This window comes from Lampetra fluviatilis, chromosome 49 (assembly GCF_964198595.1).
Source record: "Lampetra fluviatilis chromosome 49, kcLamFluv1.1, whole genome shotgun sequence".
Classification (NCBI taxonomy): Eukaryota; Metazoa; Chordata; class Hyperoartia; order Petromyzontiformes; family Petromyzontidae; genus Lampetra; species Lampetra fluviatilis.
The window spans coordinates 10,093,236-10,111,876 of NC_136323.1; the positions used below are offsets into that span (position 1 = coordinate 10,093,236).

Sequence of the window (18,641 nt, forward strand, 5' to 3'; positions counted from 1 at the left end):
CTCGGATAAAAATGAGGAGCTGAGCAGTGTATTTTACGTCCGTACTTTCATCCAGTGCTAGTGAATATAATTCAAAGGAATCAGACTTTTTGTTTAATTGACTGGCTATATTTTTATCAATCAGTTCCACACAGCGAGTCACAGTCCTGCGTGATAAACTGACTTTTTCAAATTTGCTTTTGATCTCCGGACACAAGATGTCTGCTGTCTGTACCATGTATTCTTTTACAAACTTGCCTTCGGAGAAAGTGGTAATGAGTGGTAATGTTGGTGAGAAGTTTTTAAAGAAAATTTAAATCGAAGTGAAGAAGGAAATTATTGAAAAGTTTGTATAATTAATGATTTTTAAAACTTTAATTATGTTTTCTGTGCTTAAAACTCTTGAAAAAACTGTGGGGTCTAGAACGGACTGTCATCGCATACACCCCGTGGGCGGGTGTGTTACCAGCCCTAGCGGGGCTTGATGAGTGCTGGGTTAGCGTAGGCACCACGCATAGCGTGTAGTGCGAGCTCCCACCAGGGGGAGTGGGAGAGTGTTAGCCCATGGGCAGGGTTGCCCCGGGCCATGGCACTCTGGTTGACCCCGTAGACACGTGATCCGGAGTGTCCACAGAGAGGCCCACTGGTGGTGGGGGGGGGCTAGGGGGTGATCACGTGTCGGGGGAGAGCTCTCGAGAGGGATGGAGAGGGAGCTAGAACGATCGAAGGTGGGCGGGGCCAAGGGCGGAGCGGCCCCGACCCGGGGGGGATATAAGATGGGTCCCTGAAAGGGACCGGGGTCGCTGCATTCTACAAACTGAAGCTTCATGTCTACAAGCTGGAAGCTCTGTCCTACGAGGCATCAACACGTGGTCGGGGACCCGAGTGAGGGTCTGACCCTTCGTAGCTATACCTCCTACGTATAGAGTAGTTAGCTGGGTGGTCAACATCCTAGGCTGTATTTGGTGAAGGGGCAGTTACTCCTTTGTGTTAGCGGGTTGATGTTACAATAAAAAGTGTTGCCTCTAAAGAGCAACGTCTGCGACTCAGTTTGACCCACTACAGTAGTATCAACGGACTATAGGAGTAACTACCGACTCTATAGTAGTAACTGCACATATTGGGGTGGGGGGGGAGAAGAGGACATCACACTGTGAAGAATTTACCTCAGCGTTGTGTTTTTTTTGCATTTTGAACGCGAATAAAAATTTCTCACCACCCCCCCCCCCCCACTGAGTCAGCGTTCTCGCGCATGCGCAGATGCGTGATTTGACGCCGCCCTCTGCGTATAAAAGGAATAAATTGTTAATTCAACTACTTCTAACTTGACGGATGGGAAATACGAATAGCGCTTTTTTGTCCCAGGGCATATAGCGTGGTATCTGGGTACTTTTTCGATACGTAATCCCCACAGTTTGTCAGTTAAAATCGTCACAAGGTACTCACGCAGACAGACAGACACACAGACAAAAAATTACTTTTATAGGTAAGATGTCTCTATATTTTGATTTAAAGCTTTCGTGACTGCAGGGATTCATATTCTTGGTTCTTTCGGTAAAGAACCAATAATATTGTCCGTATATGTGTCATTGCGTGCTTCCTACCTGCCCTCTTGCTTGCGTGATGCATTTAGAGAGGATCAATCTGTATGCATATCTCGTTTTCTTTTTAGTTTTTGACCTGACACCCTGACACCCTTATAAGCGAGACCTTCCAACTCTGCACGTTATCCTGGTTAAATATTTAAATAGCACAGAAGAGTGCGTCCAAGGGAATGTATTCCCAGTATCACACAGCAGATAAGTACATCACTTTAGAATTGCGAGTGCACATAAGCAAGTTGTGTCCCGGTGTTCTAATCAGGTGTGTATTTATTCCCACAAGCCCTCCAGGCTTATCCTGAATTCCAGATTCCTCAAGTCTGGCTTTGAAAAGTGGTTGTGTTATTGAGTGAAAATAAATAAATGAGTCTACCTGGTGCATAAAGACATCTCAGCGGGGTAAGAAACAGCCTGGGATTCTCCCAAACATGTGGTCTTTTCCACATGCGTTGGAGCAGGATGTCTGGAGATAATCTATGTGAACGAGGGGATAAACCCTTCCTCCTAAGATGTTCTCTTGTCAAAACACTAACGTGAGATGAAGACACCTTTTTTGTAGTCTGCAAAGTTCGTGAAGATACAAGGAAATTCGCACTGGACGCCAGCCTGAATGCACAGCGAGGACCCTTGACTTTGTGAATATCGCATGTAGCGCCGTGTTTTGTCCGAGCGGCGCTCGCCCCGAATGTAGAGCGGGAGGGGGTGTGCGTGTGGCATGTGGCGTGCAGGCTCAGCGGTGCAGCGTTGGACAAAATCCAGGAGTACTTTGAGGAGGATGTGAAGCTGCTAGATCCGCTGTTCCCCATGACGTGCCACCGAGTGGGTGACGGCTGTGAATGCAGCGTGCAGTTCGAGTACGAGCCAGCCGACGACCCCCCGGCAGGTGAGCGCCCCTCTGCCACTTGCATGCACCGAGAAGACTAATTTCTCTGGACGTAACGAAGGATCGGGGAGACTTCGGAGGAGATGCAAAATAACCGTAAGTAGCATCATTGTTGTCGCGGAGAATTAAACTAAACACAAACTAAACAATTTTTAATTTACCAGGTAAGGTCCTCTGAGCTGTATAGGTCTTTTTTAGAAGCGACCTGGCCACAAATGATAGCTAATTTAAGTGGCTTATCATGTGGAGGGAAAAACCGGAGGACCCAGAGAAAAATCCACACGACCATGGAGAGAGATAGAGACACACGCAAACTCCAAATACACGGCCCAGCGGTAGCGTGTTTGCCACGCTTGTTGCAGAGGTTCGCAATTCGAGCCCGACAACTGACCCGGTAAACACTACTGTCTAATAACCATTAAAATACTGTGTACTGTTTGCGTCACAGTGGACGTTAAAGGTCTCGTGCTGTCATTAGAAAGATTGGGCGTCTTGGTTAAAATTTTCCAAAATATACATTTCCGAAAATTGCTCATTTGGGATTACATATGGCAATCATCGTCCCCAACTGGCAGACCAATGCCCACTTGCAGGCCAGTGTTGAGTCACATTTTATAGCACAGGTGTAGTGAGTTCTCAGCGAGACAGACGACGTAGTTGAGGCACACTCGTTTATTTAACCAAAGGCGGTAACAACACTTGAAGGGGTAACGGCCCCTTCACCCGTACTCAATGGGAAACACCCCTAGCACTATTCCCTGACTGTCTTATTCCCAGTCCTCCACTACGAGTGCTAGGGGAGGCTATCTGATCCGGCCCTGGTCAAGCACAGATCCTGGCACCCAGCCAACCAGACCGTGCTCTTACAAGAGCAGCGGTCCTGGAGCTCTTGGGCCCGCGCCACTGGCTTGCCCTGCTCGGCCCTGACAAGGACAGCGAGCCAGGGGAGTTCCAGGGCCTTTTCTGCCGGTCTTCCGTCTTCACTGGTAAAGCTTCAAGCACTGGCCTGGAGCCCTCTGGCTCCCCGCCTTTTATAGGAATCCTCTCCCAGGGGTGAGGCTTTGGGGGATCACAGCGCCACCCATGGCCCCCCAGGGTTAACCGATGCGGACGTGGGTGTAGACACCCGTGTGTGGGTGCAGACACCCTTGTGTTTCTGTCTGCCTTTCTCCCCGTAACAACCCCTACACAGGGATGGCTGCTATTGGGGGTCCCCTTGGTATGTTTGAGATGAGATGTGATGCAAGGTGCTTTGAGTTGCCACGCATTTAAGCAAATGGCATATGGAAGCAAATAAAAATATACAAGTAATGAAAAAAGCAAATAATACGCCTCCATCCCATATTGGTCCTGAAACACAAAAAATGTGTGTCCACATACCATTGAGGACATAGCTTTACAGGAGTGCATTTTTACAGCAGCATTGGTTTAATGCCAGCAAACTGTACTGGTTTTGACATGGTGTCTAAAATCATCAACTCAAACCAAACTTTACCTAAATAGCACAATTCGTGCAAAGAATGAAATACAAAGTGCTTTGCAGGACAATGAAGGGATTGCCGCAATGTAAACAAGAAGAATTATATTTAAAAATTACATCACGTTATAATGAACTAAAAGTGTAATAAAATACATAAAAAGCACGTAATAAAAGCATCCAAATTAAAAAGCAATCTAAAAAGATCCATTATAGAGTTTTTTGGGTTAGATCACGTAAATATATAAATGTGTCATTGGTAGAGCTATTTTAATAAACACTAGACAGGAAGGACAAGTTCAAAAGGGCTCGCATCATGCACATGCATAATGTACGTTGCCTCAATATTCCCATCCCAACATTGTGCAAGAGCGCAGAAGGGTGGTCAACACATCTACGCCTCTATATAAGGAATGAAACAGTAAGACTTCTCAAATCTGGCTGTCGCCTGATGAAGCTAGTTGTAATTACTGGCTAAACGTCGTACTCAGTTTGTGAATGTTGTGACTTGGCTCTCCAACACACCGGTGTGCTGTACTAGTGACGAATTGGCATGTTCTGTTTACGTGACAACCCTTACTAGTTGGCTGTGTCGGGTGGTGGCGGGTTTTAACTACATATATTTACGTGATCTAACCCAAAAACCTCTTATGGATGATATTGGTCGCGAAAGCCTACGTGTTCAACTAAAAAGGTATGTTAGAAGATTTTTGTTTAAAAACATTCACTGATTCTGATGCCCTCAGATCTTCAGGCAGGCCGTTCCAAAGGCAATGACCATACAAGCTAAAGGCTGCCTACTCATAAGTCTGGGTCCTGGCCTTTGGCACAACCAAGAGATCAGTGCCAGAGGACCTGAGGGGATCTACTTGGTTCATACCTTAAAAATATGTCAGACATGTAGTCAGGTGCCAGCAGAGGTGACAGCTTCTCATTGCTCAGTGTCACATGGACTTCAGCACTGAATTTTACAGTAGTTGCAATGGGAGCCCCAGCATCATGTAAATGGTGGCTAATTATGTTAAAGATGTGCATGCATTGATTGAAGACTGTGTCAAACTCTGTGCAGTAAAACAGTGATTCAGGTTATGATGAAATATAAGTAACAATAAACAAGCAGATTATTTGACTTCACCTATCTGTTCCTTCACATGAACATAAAGTATTTTTTACACATCCCGTTAACCACACGGCCTTCTGGAAGAACATACATTTGGCAGCATTGGTTTAACACAAGCAAAACTGAACCTGTTTTAATATTCTGTCTGGTCAGTAGAGCCATTTATTGTGTGTGGTGTATTGTATAGTGTCGAACTAGGACCCATATCTAGCAGAGAGCCCTTGCTGATAAGTAGCTCTCATTTCACCAGCATTGGTTGAACCGAACATGACTGCTGATGACACCTTAACGTTGAAACCGTACCAGAGTCTGCTTGTGTTGAACCGTAGTTTCAGAGTTATACCCCCGAGACTGTTTGTGAATGAGTGTCTCGCCATTCTGGTTGACAACTCCGTGTGTGTGCACGTGTGCATGCGTGTGTGCGTGTTACGCAGGCTCGAGCACGCTGCTTTTCCTGGTGCACTCCTCTACACAGGGCTGTGAGCGCATTGCATGCCGCCTCACCGGGGTTTGTGCCGTGCAGGCAGTGGTCCTGAACCAGCACTACCAGCTGCCTCTCTTCCTGGTGAGCACAACACCAATCAAGGGGAGTGCAAGGTGCAGCACGGTGGTGAGATGTTATCTCCCTCGCCTGATAGGCAGAAGGGCGTACCTTCTATCCTGACCGTTATGCCTGTGTATTTGGAGTTTCTTGATTTGAAGGTTTCGTGACTGCAGGAATCCATACTCTCTGGTTCTTTCGGTAAAGTCACGTAGATAGAAAAAATAATAAAAGAACACGACGTTTCGGTCACAACACTAGCGTCCGTCATTAGGTGAGAAAGAATGATCTGCTGTTGTGGCTTTATACAGGGCTTTGTAGAGTTGGAGACAGCATGTCCATGAGGACATGCTAATTTCTCCAGTGCCCACCCGTCCCATGAGGAAATGCTAATTTATCCAGCCCCCACCCATCCCTGCACGCCACAAACCCCTCCCCCCTCTCCCCCCATGAACTCCTGCAGCCACGACTCTCCAAAGCTCCCCACCACCCGTGCCTGTATAAAGCCACAACAGCAGATCATTCTTTCTCACCTGATGACGGACGCTTGTGTTGCGACCGAAACGTCGTGTTCTTTTATTTTTATTTCTATCTACGTGACTTTACCGAAAGAACCAGAGAGGATTTGGAGTTTGCATTGTTCTCCGCGTGGTTGCATGGATTTTTCTCCGAGTTCTCTGGTTTTGCACTGCACAATTTAAAAACATGCATTTAGGTTATGTGGCTACTATCAATTCTGATATATGATGATGATGATGTAAGCCACTTTGATACCCTGTCATGTGTACCCAGGTCGACTGAACAAGAGTTAATAGCTCAATGGGCTTTACGTGGTAAAAAAAATTGTTTAAATAAAATAGTTTTAACCTCTCTGAATATTAGCGGCGCGGGTGGCTGCAGGCATCGTGTGAACCCGTTACTCATGATGCAAATTCACCGTGAGCCACATTCTATTTGCTGCTGGGTAAAGGTATCCCCACTTCATTACCATCAGGTAATATGCACTGATTTAAGCACGTGTAGTGTGGTAAAATACACGGTGTGCACTGTTGGCCGAGGGCAGGCAGGTGCGCGTGTGCAACGTGCACGGGTAAACCTCCACCTCAAGGGGAGAATCGGGTGCAGACAGGGTCGGCCTGGGGTTGCACGCTGACACGGAGTGTTGCCAGGGAGACGTGCGATAAGGGGTGATTGATGGCTTGACAGGCTCCAGCTTGTCTGGCCCTAAAGAGACACAAGGGAGGACCTGGACAATTGGGAGGGGGATATAAGGAGGCGCGGGGGTTCGTGTTGCGAAGACGTCTCGCCGCTGCCGGGAACGGACCTCAATCCTCACAAGTCGCCGGGCGGGTGATGGTTGATCCCCCCCGCCCGGGTCGGACGAGTGAGTGGGTCTGAGGGAACGTAGGCTGCGGGAGCGCTGCTGTGTGCGAAGCCTTGAGTGCGGAGCTCCTGAGAGCAAATGCTACTGTGTGCAAAGCCTTGAGTGCTGAGCTGCCGAGAAGGAGGGCTGCTGTGTGCAGGTTAGCAAGGTGTAGCATAGATAAGAGTGGGAATTGATTAACACAAGTAACCGTAGCGACATTGATAGGAGTCCCTACAACTGGTGCAAGAATAGGCTAATAAAGTGTAAGCAGGTGACCTGTTACAACGTGTCAATCTGAGTGATTTTACAAGACACTATACATGTCTTTCACCACATTGTTGCTTTTCATTATGAAATTCATTTTTCCAAATGTACTCCAACATCGAGACCCCATCAGCACCGCCACCATCGCTACCGCCACCACCAACATCACCGCGGCCACCACCATCACTACTGCCACCTCCATCGCTGTATGTAAAATGTGTGTTGAGTGTGTATCTGCACGTGTTTGTGCATGGGTATCTCCGTCGCCTCTATTTCTCATCATCTCCGTATGTACCGGTGTGAACTGTATAACCGTAGCTTGCTCTCTCTATCTCCGTGTCTGTGTCCATCATGTGTACTGCACATGGGCAGCACACCGACTGACACGGAGGCACATAAGCACACCTGCCACGTTCTTACAACATTATCAGTTCAGTGAAGTGCAATTCCTATTTTTTGTGGAAAAGGAAGATCTTCACAGCAAAATTGTCCTCTTATCCATTGGTAATCCGTGGATCTTGGCACGTTTTCCTGGCATGTACTTTGGGAATTTCATCTAATTATCTGAGATATCCTTTACAGATGAGAGGAGTTCATAGGTAAAGGCACCCTATTATTTCCGATTATCATTGTTTTTTTCCCCCTTGGATAAATGTGGTAAGTTTATGGGATCTGCTATGTTCACTGTGAATAAGGGGCTATCCCCTGTACATTGTAGTCATTTTGTTTCAAATGCCTTACGATTATATCAACTGACAATGGGTCAAGGTCACGTGGACATGAAGCGGTGGTGCAGTGGCTATCACATTGCGCGATAAACCCAACAATTTGTGTTTGATTCTTGGCGATTTCCTCTGTGCCTGCAGAAAAACAACTTCGTATTTTCATTCAACCCGGTGCCAGGCACGAACTCGCTCCTCGTCCGTTTCTCCACATCTCCTGCGCTGAAGGTAACAATCCACACAATGAAGCAACACTGCCCCTAGTAACGCTCATTTAGAAGAGAGTCGTGTATGAGTAACCAAACTCAATGGGACATCATGGATCTCAACTTTAGCTTAGAAAGTTTAGTTTTAAACTATGATGGTATGTATTTTTTTGTTTCTAAGCTCTTGCCTAAAGCCCCAAGACGTCAAGCGGTCAACAATAAATAGCACTATAAAAGTTGAAATGAGGGTGAAAATGCTTCTTGAATTCAGCAAGGTCCAGAGCTTTGGAAAAGAGATGATGGGAGATAATTCCATGTAGGGGAAGATCACAAGACATTAGTCCACTTTGTGTTATCAAAATCTCCAATTCATTTTTTACAATCAATTTTATTTGACTGATGAAGTTTAGATAATTTGCCATTATAAAAATTTGAGACAGATGCCATCCAGGCATCCACTCTACGTCCATCTTTGTGGAAGAGGTACGTAGATGACACGTTCGTCATCTGGCCACATGGCCGACCAGCTCTGAACCAATTCCTCAACCACATCAATTCCATACACCCAGCCATCAAATTCACCATGGAGGTGGAAAAGGATGGCAAGTTACCATTCTTGGATGTTTTAATGGAAAAGAGAGCAGATGGCTCTATGGGACACTGTCTACAGGAAAGCCACCCACACGGATGCCTACCTAAAACCTGACTCCCATCACCATCCATCCCAGAAGAATTCCCTCATCATAACTCTACACCATAGAGTTCTATGTATATCCAACCGTCATCACCTAGCCAGTGAACTGGAACACGTACACCAAGCTCTCTAGATGAATGGATATTCGGACCACACAATTCGTAAAGCTATCACCCCAACCGTTGGGAAAGAACCCTCTGAGGACCACATCAAAACCATCACCTTGCCATACATAGCAGGGGTCACTAAAAAGATTTCCAAAATCATTAGCAAACACAAAATCCAGGTTCGATTTAACACCGTACATAAAATTTGTGATCTGATCCCATCTGTGAACGATGTGATCCCTGACATGCAATACTCCGACGTCTATAAACTAAGCTGTGTTTGCGGCAGTAGTTACATTGGGGAAACTAAGCGACATGTCTCGGACCGTGTTCGTGAACATAAGGTAGATCTGAAACATGGTAGGACTAATACCTCGGCCGTGGCTGATCATTGTTTTAATGCGGTGGGCTCACACTAAATTGATTTCTTTAAGACGAAGGTACTTTGCAAGCCCACTGGCTATCAACAAAGATTCGTTCATGAAGCCCTCCATTTCTATAGACACAGACACAATTTCAACCGAGAAGTTGGGTACAAACTGAGCAATCATTGGAAGGACGTTATTAACCAGTTTAAGTCATAACTGGCTGTGATGTTTCCATCCTACCTTCCAATGTTCGTAGTTATTTTCGACTCTCTGGTTTTACATTAACAGATTAAATGTCTTTACATTAACAGGTTAAATTTCTCACTAACACAGCCACCGTTATATTCTTGGTTCTTTCGGTAAAGTCACGTAGAAGGGAAACAATAAAGTAATAAAAATATAAAACAATAAAATTATCATGGCGTTTCGATTGCAACACAAGCAATTATCATCAGGTGTGAAAACCACAGCAAGAAAATGTTTAAAAAGTGGCGTTCTTTTTATTAATGTTAGCACCACGGACAGCGACTTGGCAGTTGTTCAGATGGACGAGTCCATCTATGTTCGGAAAAGAGGAGGGGGGAGAGGAAGAGAATTGAAAGCGGTATGAAAGTCACCGAATCTTTCATGGTAGCCATCTGTTCATGAGGCTATCTACAGATTCAAATACAGAGACAATTTCAACCGAGAAGATGGATTTTGGCTTAGTAATCATTGGAAGGATTTGATCAACCATTTCGGGTCTTTATTGATTGTGTTCACGCTTACGGTGACTTTCAGACCGCTTTCCATTCTCTTCCTCTCTCCCCTCCTCTTTTCTGAACATAGATGGACTCGTCCATCTGAACAACTGCCAAGTTGCTGTTCGTGGTGCTAACGTTAAGAAAAAAACGCCACTTTTTAAAAAAATTCTTGCTGTGGTTTTCACACCTGATGATAATTGCTTGTGTTGCAATCGAAACGCCGTGATAATTGTATTGTTTTATATTTTTATTATTTTATTGTTTCCCTTCTACGTGACTTTACCGAAAGAACCAAGAATATGAATCCCTGCAGTCACAAAAGCTTTAAATCAAAATTTACAGCCACCGTTGCTCGTTTTCCTCGATGTGGCGGTAGCTCTGCAATCTTACATTGACATGCTAATCGCTCACAATACAATGGCCACCTCTGCAGCTTCGTCGTCGTGGAGGTAACTCTCCGATCTTACATTTACATGCAAATTTCTCACTTTAACATCACTAGCCCCGCCCACTTCGCTTATGACCCTTGGGCTACACCCATTTTAATCCTTTAAAACATCCTGCCGCAGCAGCTTTCCTGCTATTTTTTCTCCTGATGACGATTGCTTGTGTTGCGATCGAAACGTCGTGGTTTTTTGTTATTTTCTTTGAACCTATATACTCTTAATTTTGGAGCTTTCGTGACTGCAGGAATTATTCTTTGGTTCTTTCGGTAAAGTCACGTATAAAGATAAAATTATAAATTAAATAATAGCATACTACGACGTTTCAATTGCAACACAAGCAATCATCATCAGGTATAAAAGAAATAGCAACAAAAATCTAACCAGAAAACTATAGACAGACATATAAGCAGACAGATATCACAAAGATACACAGAGAGAGAACACGTATCGGCACAGAGAGAGGTCGTCTCTGTGACGAGGCCTTAAATATAGAGAGGGGGCGGGGGCGGAAAGAGGGAGGGGGCAGAGAAAAAATTAGCATGTCAATGAGTGGACGACGACGTGGTACGGTACGCAAGCTTGAAAATTAGGAGAAAGACACACTAAAATTAAATAACCTAGTAAAATATCGAAATGTAATGTAATGCAACACAGAGAGTCAGTCAACACACAATTAACGCATAGCCTGGTTGATTACGTTAGAATTTAAGTGTGAAAATTCCAAAGAGAGGACACAGGCAGAGAGAGAAAACGATAAGCTTAAAACTTCCCTGTAGAAGTGGTTCAATCTTAATTTTGGAGCTTTCGTGACTGCAGGAATTATTCTTTGGTTCTTTCGGTAAAGTCACGTAGAAAGATAAAATAATAAATTAAATAATAGCATACTACGACGTTTTGAGTGTGTCTTTCTCCTAATTTTCAAGCTTGCGTACCGTACCAAGTCGTCGTCCACTCATTGACATGCTAATTTTTTCTCTGCCCCCTCCCTCTCTCCGCCCCCGCCCCCTCTCTATATTTAAGGCCTCGTCACAGAGACGACCTCTCTCTTTGTGCCGATACGTGTTCTCTCTCTGTGTATCTTTGTGATATCTGTCTGCTTGTATGTCTGTCTATAGTTTTCTTTTATACCTGATGATGATTGCTTGTGTTGCAATCGAAACGTCGTAGTATGCTATTATTAAATTTATTATTTTATCTTTATACGTGACTTTACCGAAAGAACCAAAGAATAACCTATATACTATTTAAGGATACGACACAGAGGCATTGGGTCTCTGTGTGTCTATGTTGTGTCTCTCTCTGTCTCTTTCTGTGTGTATCTGTGTTGTCTCTCTCTGCTTGTGTGTCTCCGTGTCTGTGTTTCTTCTCTCTCTAAAATTTAGTTCTACCTGATGACGACTGCTTATGTTGCAATCGAAAAGTCGTATTCTATTTAATTTATTTACTATCTACTTGACTTTACTGAAAGAATCAAAGAGTACTATCTACGTGTCTTTACCAAAAGACCCAAGAATATGAATTTGTCATTCGGAGTTCAGGTCTGTCGTGGCTCTTGTGCAAAGTAACCCTACAATGGTAACTAGTACTCAAAATGTGCACAGATAGTGTTATGAGGGGAGGTTACTAAAGTCGAGTCGACCATGGTGCCATGGTGGCGAGATGTTAACTATCTCGCCTAGTATGAAGGAGGTCGTGGGTTCGATGCCGATCCTGAGGCCTGTATATTTAGAGTTTACATGTTCTCCCAATGGTCATGTGGATTTTTCTCCAGTTTTTCCCTCCACATTTAGAAGAAACATGCGTTTAGAGTTTGGGTGCTATACATTTACACGTGATAAGCCACTTGGTTGAGCTGTCATTTGTGATAGCCAGGTCACTTCAGAAAAATAGCTATACAACAAAACCTTGGATTGCGAGCATAATTTGTTCCGGAAACGTGTTTGTAATCCAAATCACTCGTATATCAAAGTGAATTTCCCCATAAGAAATAATGGAAACTCAGATGATTCGTTCCACAACCCAAAAATATTCATATAAAAATGATTCATACAAAATACCTTTTTATATTTTTATTATTTAAATTTAATATAAAGTAATCAAATGTATTAATTAAATGTAATCGTGGCTGGTGTGAGGGAGACGAGAGATAGGAGGAGAGGAGGGTTATTGTGTAGGACGACTTTCACTGTCACTAACGGAATCACTGCCATCTGTTGGCTCATTGGAATCTTTTTCTTTTTGTGCGACTTTAACAAGGAACCTATCCAATAACACTTGCTTTTGCCTCCTTTTGAGGAGGCAAAAGGCATTGTTGCAGTACAGTTAATAAAGAACAGTCACTACACTTGGATACAAAATTTAAAAAATGCTTTACGCACACACATGTGGTCACAACACTATCGTAAACAGTATAAGCTCGCACGGATGTTGACCATACGAGTGAGGCACGCCGACTGAGGCCGAGCATGGGAGACGATTACCCACAATCCCATACTCTTAGTTCTTTCGGTAAAGTCACGTAGGTAAAAAATGAAATTAAAATTAATTAAAAAAAAAACAATAAAATCAAGACGTTTCGGAGGCAACACAAGCTTCCGTCTTCAGGTGAAACTGTCACAGCAAAATATCTGTATCAAGTGAAGAGAAGTCCCACAATCCCGCAGCGAGAGAGAGACAAGAACCATCGGCTCAGTTGTGATCACGTGACGCTCTGCAGACAAAGCGTATACGTACTACTCGTATTGCAAGACCTCACTCGTTTATCAAGTTCATATTTATTTTAAAAAATTGCTTGTCTTGCAAAACACTCGCAGACCAAGTTACTCGCAATCCAAGGTTTTATTGTATAGCCCATTGGGCCGTATCAGGGAAAATGAAAATAAAACCTATAAATAGATTGTAGTGGCGCACGGCTGTCATCCATGTGAGGCTTGGCACCCGAAACAGCTGTGGCTGGCTTATTCATGTGGAGTGCGGCTTACGACAAGTACAACCACCACGGGGCATTTAGCCTTCTCGCTACACGCAAGTCTCTGGATTCCCGGGAGCTCGTGAAATTCTTCAGAAACCATGGTGGTTCATGCAGCAAGACAAACCCCGGTTGGAAGCTCGCTGGGGCCACTTTCCTACCGCACGGGCACGCCCCCCAATTTGCCATTTTGTGCGAGACAACTGAAGCCCGTGTGCAGAAGAGCATGAAGGTAAAGCCGCCGACAAACGGTTTGTTATATGTTCACGATGTTAGTCATAGGGGACCCTACAAAGGCTTCCGGTATGAAAATTACCTTGCCTGAATGAGGAATTTGTAGATGATCCCACGGTCTCATAAAAGGATCTAGTCTCTGCCCTAAAGCCCCAAAAAGAATCCCAATTGACACAATTACAGATGGTCCCCGATTTTATGTTTCTTTTGTCATTCACTTTGTCTGGTTTGCTTAAACGCATTACATTGTGGAGCAGGTGAACGTGATGTAGTGCAGCAGGCCAATGATGGTGTGTGGTGGTGTGTGATGATTGTGCAGTAGGTGAACGTGAGGGGGTGCAGCAGGTCAATTATTGTGTGGGTGCAGCAGATGAACATGGTGTGTGGTGGTGTGTGATGTGTGCAGAAGGTGAACGTGATGGTGTGTGGTGATATTTGGTTGATCAGTGCAGCAGATGAACGTGATTGTCTATGCTGCAGGTCAATGATGGTGTGTGGTACTGGTGCAGCAGGTGAACGTGATGCTTTGTGGTTGTGTATGGTGGCGAGTGCAGCAGTTTAACGTGATGGTGTGTGGAGCTGGTGAACGTGATGGTGTGTGATGGTGTGTGATGGTTGTGCAGCAGGTGAACGTGATGGTGTGTGCTCACGCCGTGTCTCTCAACGGCTAAGCAGCCACAGAGAAGGAGCGCTCTGCCATCCCTCGGTAGCATTCTCCGCGTGAAGACCCGGGGGCGGCCTGGGTGATGCAGCGCCGAGCACTCGCTCCACTGCTGCTGCTACTGCACCATCACCACACTTCACATTCATTTACAACCGTGAGAGCCGTGCAAGGGAGGTCCTGCTCGCACAGTCCATGGGTGTTTCACATTTTAGCTATCATGATCCAGTCATAATCCAGCATCTGGGCGACCTTGTTTATAAAACTGCCGCATGTTTACTGTGTTACGTGAATTGCATAAACTTGTGCATTTTAACTATTTAACGATTACAGATGTGAGCAAAGTAGTGATGTACAATTTCTTGATTCTGTAACTGCAAACACCCATGGTGATTTGGCTATAATTCCTTCACCGTAGTCATATTTTATTAGATTTACAGCTAAATGTTACTGTTGTGAATTTGAATTTCCCAGTGTGCTGGGCATGCATTTAACTGCTAACCACATTTTATTTGTTAAACCCATGCCACCATGATTGGAGTTTTGTCACGTAAACAAAATTGTTAACGATGTTATTGCCCACTTTTTTATAACAATTGGAGCAATGTATCTTATGGTTTTTCTTTCATATGCAACAGATGTAAATCGCCATCGTGCTTGCTTAATGTAACAGTAATATTTCAATAAATAATAGATTGTTTTCCCAAAAATTATTTTTATACAAAGTAATTTTTACACCTTTGTCCATCCATTCCTAGATGAAGGCCACCTCCACTCCGTGTCAGTTCGCAGTTGTTTGATCGCACTTTGGCGGCAGGGTGGCTCAGTGGCGACACTCGTGCCTCAGTAACAAGATCCTGGGGTTTGGGTTAGATCGCGTAAATATAAATGCGTCGTTAAACCCGCCACCACCCGAAACAGCCAATTAGTAAGGTTTGTCACGTAAACAAAACGGTGCCAATTACTTACTAGTTCAGCACACCGGTGTGTTGGAGAGTAAACAGCATTGTGAACGATTTCCCTCTGGTTTCTTCCCATAACTCAAGAATATACAATGTAACTGGCATTGACCAGATATTCTAATGCTGAGAAATTTGCAAATTACACAATTGGTGTCTTTCCCCTGCAGACACTACATATATATACATATGTAGTGTCTTTAAAAATCATTCGGACGGACACGTAACAAGTCACCTGCTTACACTTTTATTAACCTACTAGTGGTAAGTACCCAGCGTTGCCTGGGCGAAAAAGACAGACACACACATCGACTTACACTTTCAATGTACATGAGTTTAGCGGAAGAAGCAAGGAACAAAAATATTATTTGTCAGCACAAACATTGTAATATTTTCCAGGTGATTATTTTAAAAATAGGTTTCTATCAACGTGATTTTGACACAATAACAAATATATCAACGCAGAACAAGGTATAAATAAATGTTGAGTTGTGAGCACAAATGAAAATGTGAATATTTGCAAGGTGATTATTAAAATACCAGGTTTGTCTGTATATGAGTTAAGTAAAATAAGCAAGGAATAGAAACAGTTGTCTGAACACACATAAATGTACATTAATTGTGTCATTCAGTTAAGTCACGTAGATAGAAAAAAATTAAGTGTAAAAAATATCAATACAACTGGCATTCGGCACTAAGTGGCGGTGATGTCACCACGACGCTTGTAGCAGGCTATGTGCACCTTGAGGCCACGAAGTGTCGAACGCCCGTTGGCAGGAGGTGACGGGGCAGACCCAGATGCGACAGGTTGATTGAGACGACTGGCTGATGCACCACCTGTGCCCCCCACTGTGCCAACTTGCTGTGCTTTAGCCACCCGGCGCTCCGCCCGTTGTTGTGAGCGTCGCTCCTCCGCCCTCCGTTGTTGGAGGACGACTGCCTCCAACTGGCCAGTAGCGTCCTTCATGAGCCTCCTCCACAGAGGCCGATCTGTACAGCACTGGTAGCAGTCCTCGGCAAGTCCACTCAGCTCCACATCCTTTTGTACCACATCACTCCATCTCTTCTCTAGCCTGTGCCGCGCCCGTTTAGACCCGACGATCCGGCCGAACAAAAGCTGTTTAGGCATACGGTGGCTGGACATGCGGGCTACATGGGCCAGCCAACGCAGCCTTGCATGCCGGAGCTCACTGATGCGACTTTTCCACATCTTTAAAGGATTTGTGAACTCACAATCCAGCCTGGTTGGACCCAGGATGGATCGAAGGCAGGCCAGCCTAAATGTTTCTAACCGGCGAAGATGTTCCATTAGGGGGGTCCACGTTTCGCAGGCTTAGAGAAGGGAGGGAATGACTGTGACCGAGAAGACCTGAAGCTTCCACACAGCGTTACGCAACCGATGAAAAGATAATGCCGCACGACTGATTCGGAGTGAGACCTCTGCTGTTAAACCGGAGCCAGTCATGAGCACACTGTCCAGGTATGGGCAACGGTACACTCTCCACCCCATCACCAATTGGGAGTTGTGGAGTGTCCGATGGTACAAAATACCCAAGCAGGTGCTTAGTACTGATAGGAAACTCCTGGTTACACCAGCCCACAGGGGATTATTCTGTCCGTCCGTCCGTCGTGCATCCAAAAATGGGAAGGGTGGGGCTTGGTGGAGAGGGGAGGGTGGGGAGGGGCTGGGTGGAGAGGGGCTGGGTCACCCCGTGGTGCCCTTGTAAAACTCAACGTTTAACCTCCTCACGCCGGCTTGTGCCCGCCCTCACAGTCGGGCATATTTGCGGAATACACCACGCCGCCATTGACCCTGGCCATTGGCCGAGCAACCCAATGTTCCTACCAGCTCCCTCCACAGGAATGTGTTGGTGGGGCTGATGGCAAGGTCCCACTTCTTAGTGGCAAGCTCCCAGGTTCAGCAGCAGCGTCTCCAACTCCTCGTCCGAGTGAGCAGCAATTACCAGATCATTGGCATACATAACATGGTTGAGCAATAGGGAGCCATCCCTTGACCTCACCCGGGCATCTATCAGCCTCCCATTGTATATGTGTAGTGGGTTTAACGAGACTTGTACGACGTCGTCGGAGGCACACTTATTTATCCACTCTATACAGGCCAAGGTATACAACACTCGAAGGGGTATTGGCCCCTTCACCCGTCTAACAGGGAGATCCCACGATCTCTATCCCGGCTAGTCTACTCCCAGGTCCTCCACTACAGAGCTAGGGGAGGCTAGCTGATCCAGCTCTGGCCAAGCTGGGATTACGGCACCCTGAGTCCCCAGACCGGCTCTTATAAGAACATCGGCTCTGGGCTCTCTGGGCCACGCCACTGGCTTGCCCTGGTCGGTCCTTAGAAGGACGGCGATCCAGGGGAGTCCCAAGGGCCTATCTAGCCGGTCTTCCTTCTTCACTGGTTTAAGCTAAACACTGAACCCCGAGCCCACCGGCTCACCGCCTTATATAGCAACTCCCCCCTCGAGGGGTGGGGCCGTGGGGGATCACAGCGCCGTTTCAGCCCCCAGGCTAAACGATGCGGACGTGGATGTAAGCATCCTTCCGCGTGCGGGCATAACCACCCCGGGTGTGTTTGTTCGTCCTTCCGTAACACCTCTACATCTGTACCGGATGAAAATTCCTCTCGTACAGCTATTGAAGGCTTCACAAACTACGTGTTAAAAATAGATGTAAAATAATATGGGAGCCAGAGGACATCCCTGTCACACCCCAAGGTGTAGAGGGAATGGCTCTGACTGACGGCCATATAGTTTGACGCGGGGCCGCTCACCATAATGAAGGTCCTTAAGGATCGTGAGCAAAGGGTGAGGGGCTCCGAAAGCATGAAGAACAACCCAGAGGCCAGGCCTACTGATGGTATCATAGGCTTTGACCAGGTCAATAAAGCACACACATTCAGACACGCAAATAAATGGACTTACACTGACTCACATGGAGCGATGCACACAAAGCGACTAACACAAACACATGGACTCACACGCATAGACATCCACTTTAGATACACACACATGGAGTTACACACATATATCGACGTAGACACATACAGCGACTCCCACACACACACATAGATTCACACAGAGACATACGTGGACTCACGCACACATTGACGTAAAAACACAGATGCACTTACACACACACACATATCGACTAAGACACACACGCATCGACTTACACACATAGACTCACACATACATAGACTGACGCACATATATGGACTCTGACACACAGACATCTACTTTAGAAACACACACATGGATGAACACACATATCGACTCACACAC

General features: G+C 45.5%; 1 protein-coding gene across 2 annotated transcripts in view; it reads left to right on the forward strand.

Moving 5' to 3' along the window:
* Positions 1–15,362, forward strand: part of LOC144948528 (uncharacterized) — a 29,329-nt gene extending 13,967 nt beyond the window's left edge. Inside the window, exons 8-11 of one of the 2 annotated variants that reach the window (XM_078878102.1) lie at positions 2,309–2,463; positions 5,495–5,625; positions 8,098–8,181; positions 14,343–15,360. In XM_078878102.1, the coding sequence (XP_078734228.1) occupies positions 2,309–2,463; positions 5,495–5,625; positions 8,098–8,181; positions 14,343–14,390 (418 nt within the window). In that variant the 3' untranslated portion in view covers positions 14,391–15,360. Of the gene's footprint in view, positions 1–2,308; positions 2,464–5,494; positions 5,626–8,097; positions 8,182–14,342 lie in introns of both variants that reach the window. The other variant, XM_078878103.1, reaches the window with a different exon arrangement.
* The last annotated feature ends 3,279 nt before the right edge of the window (positions 15,363–18,641 follow it).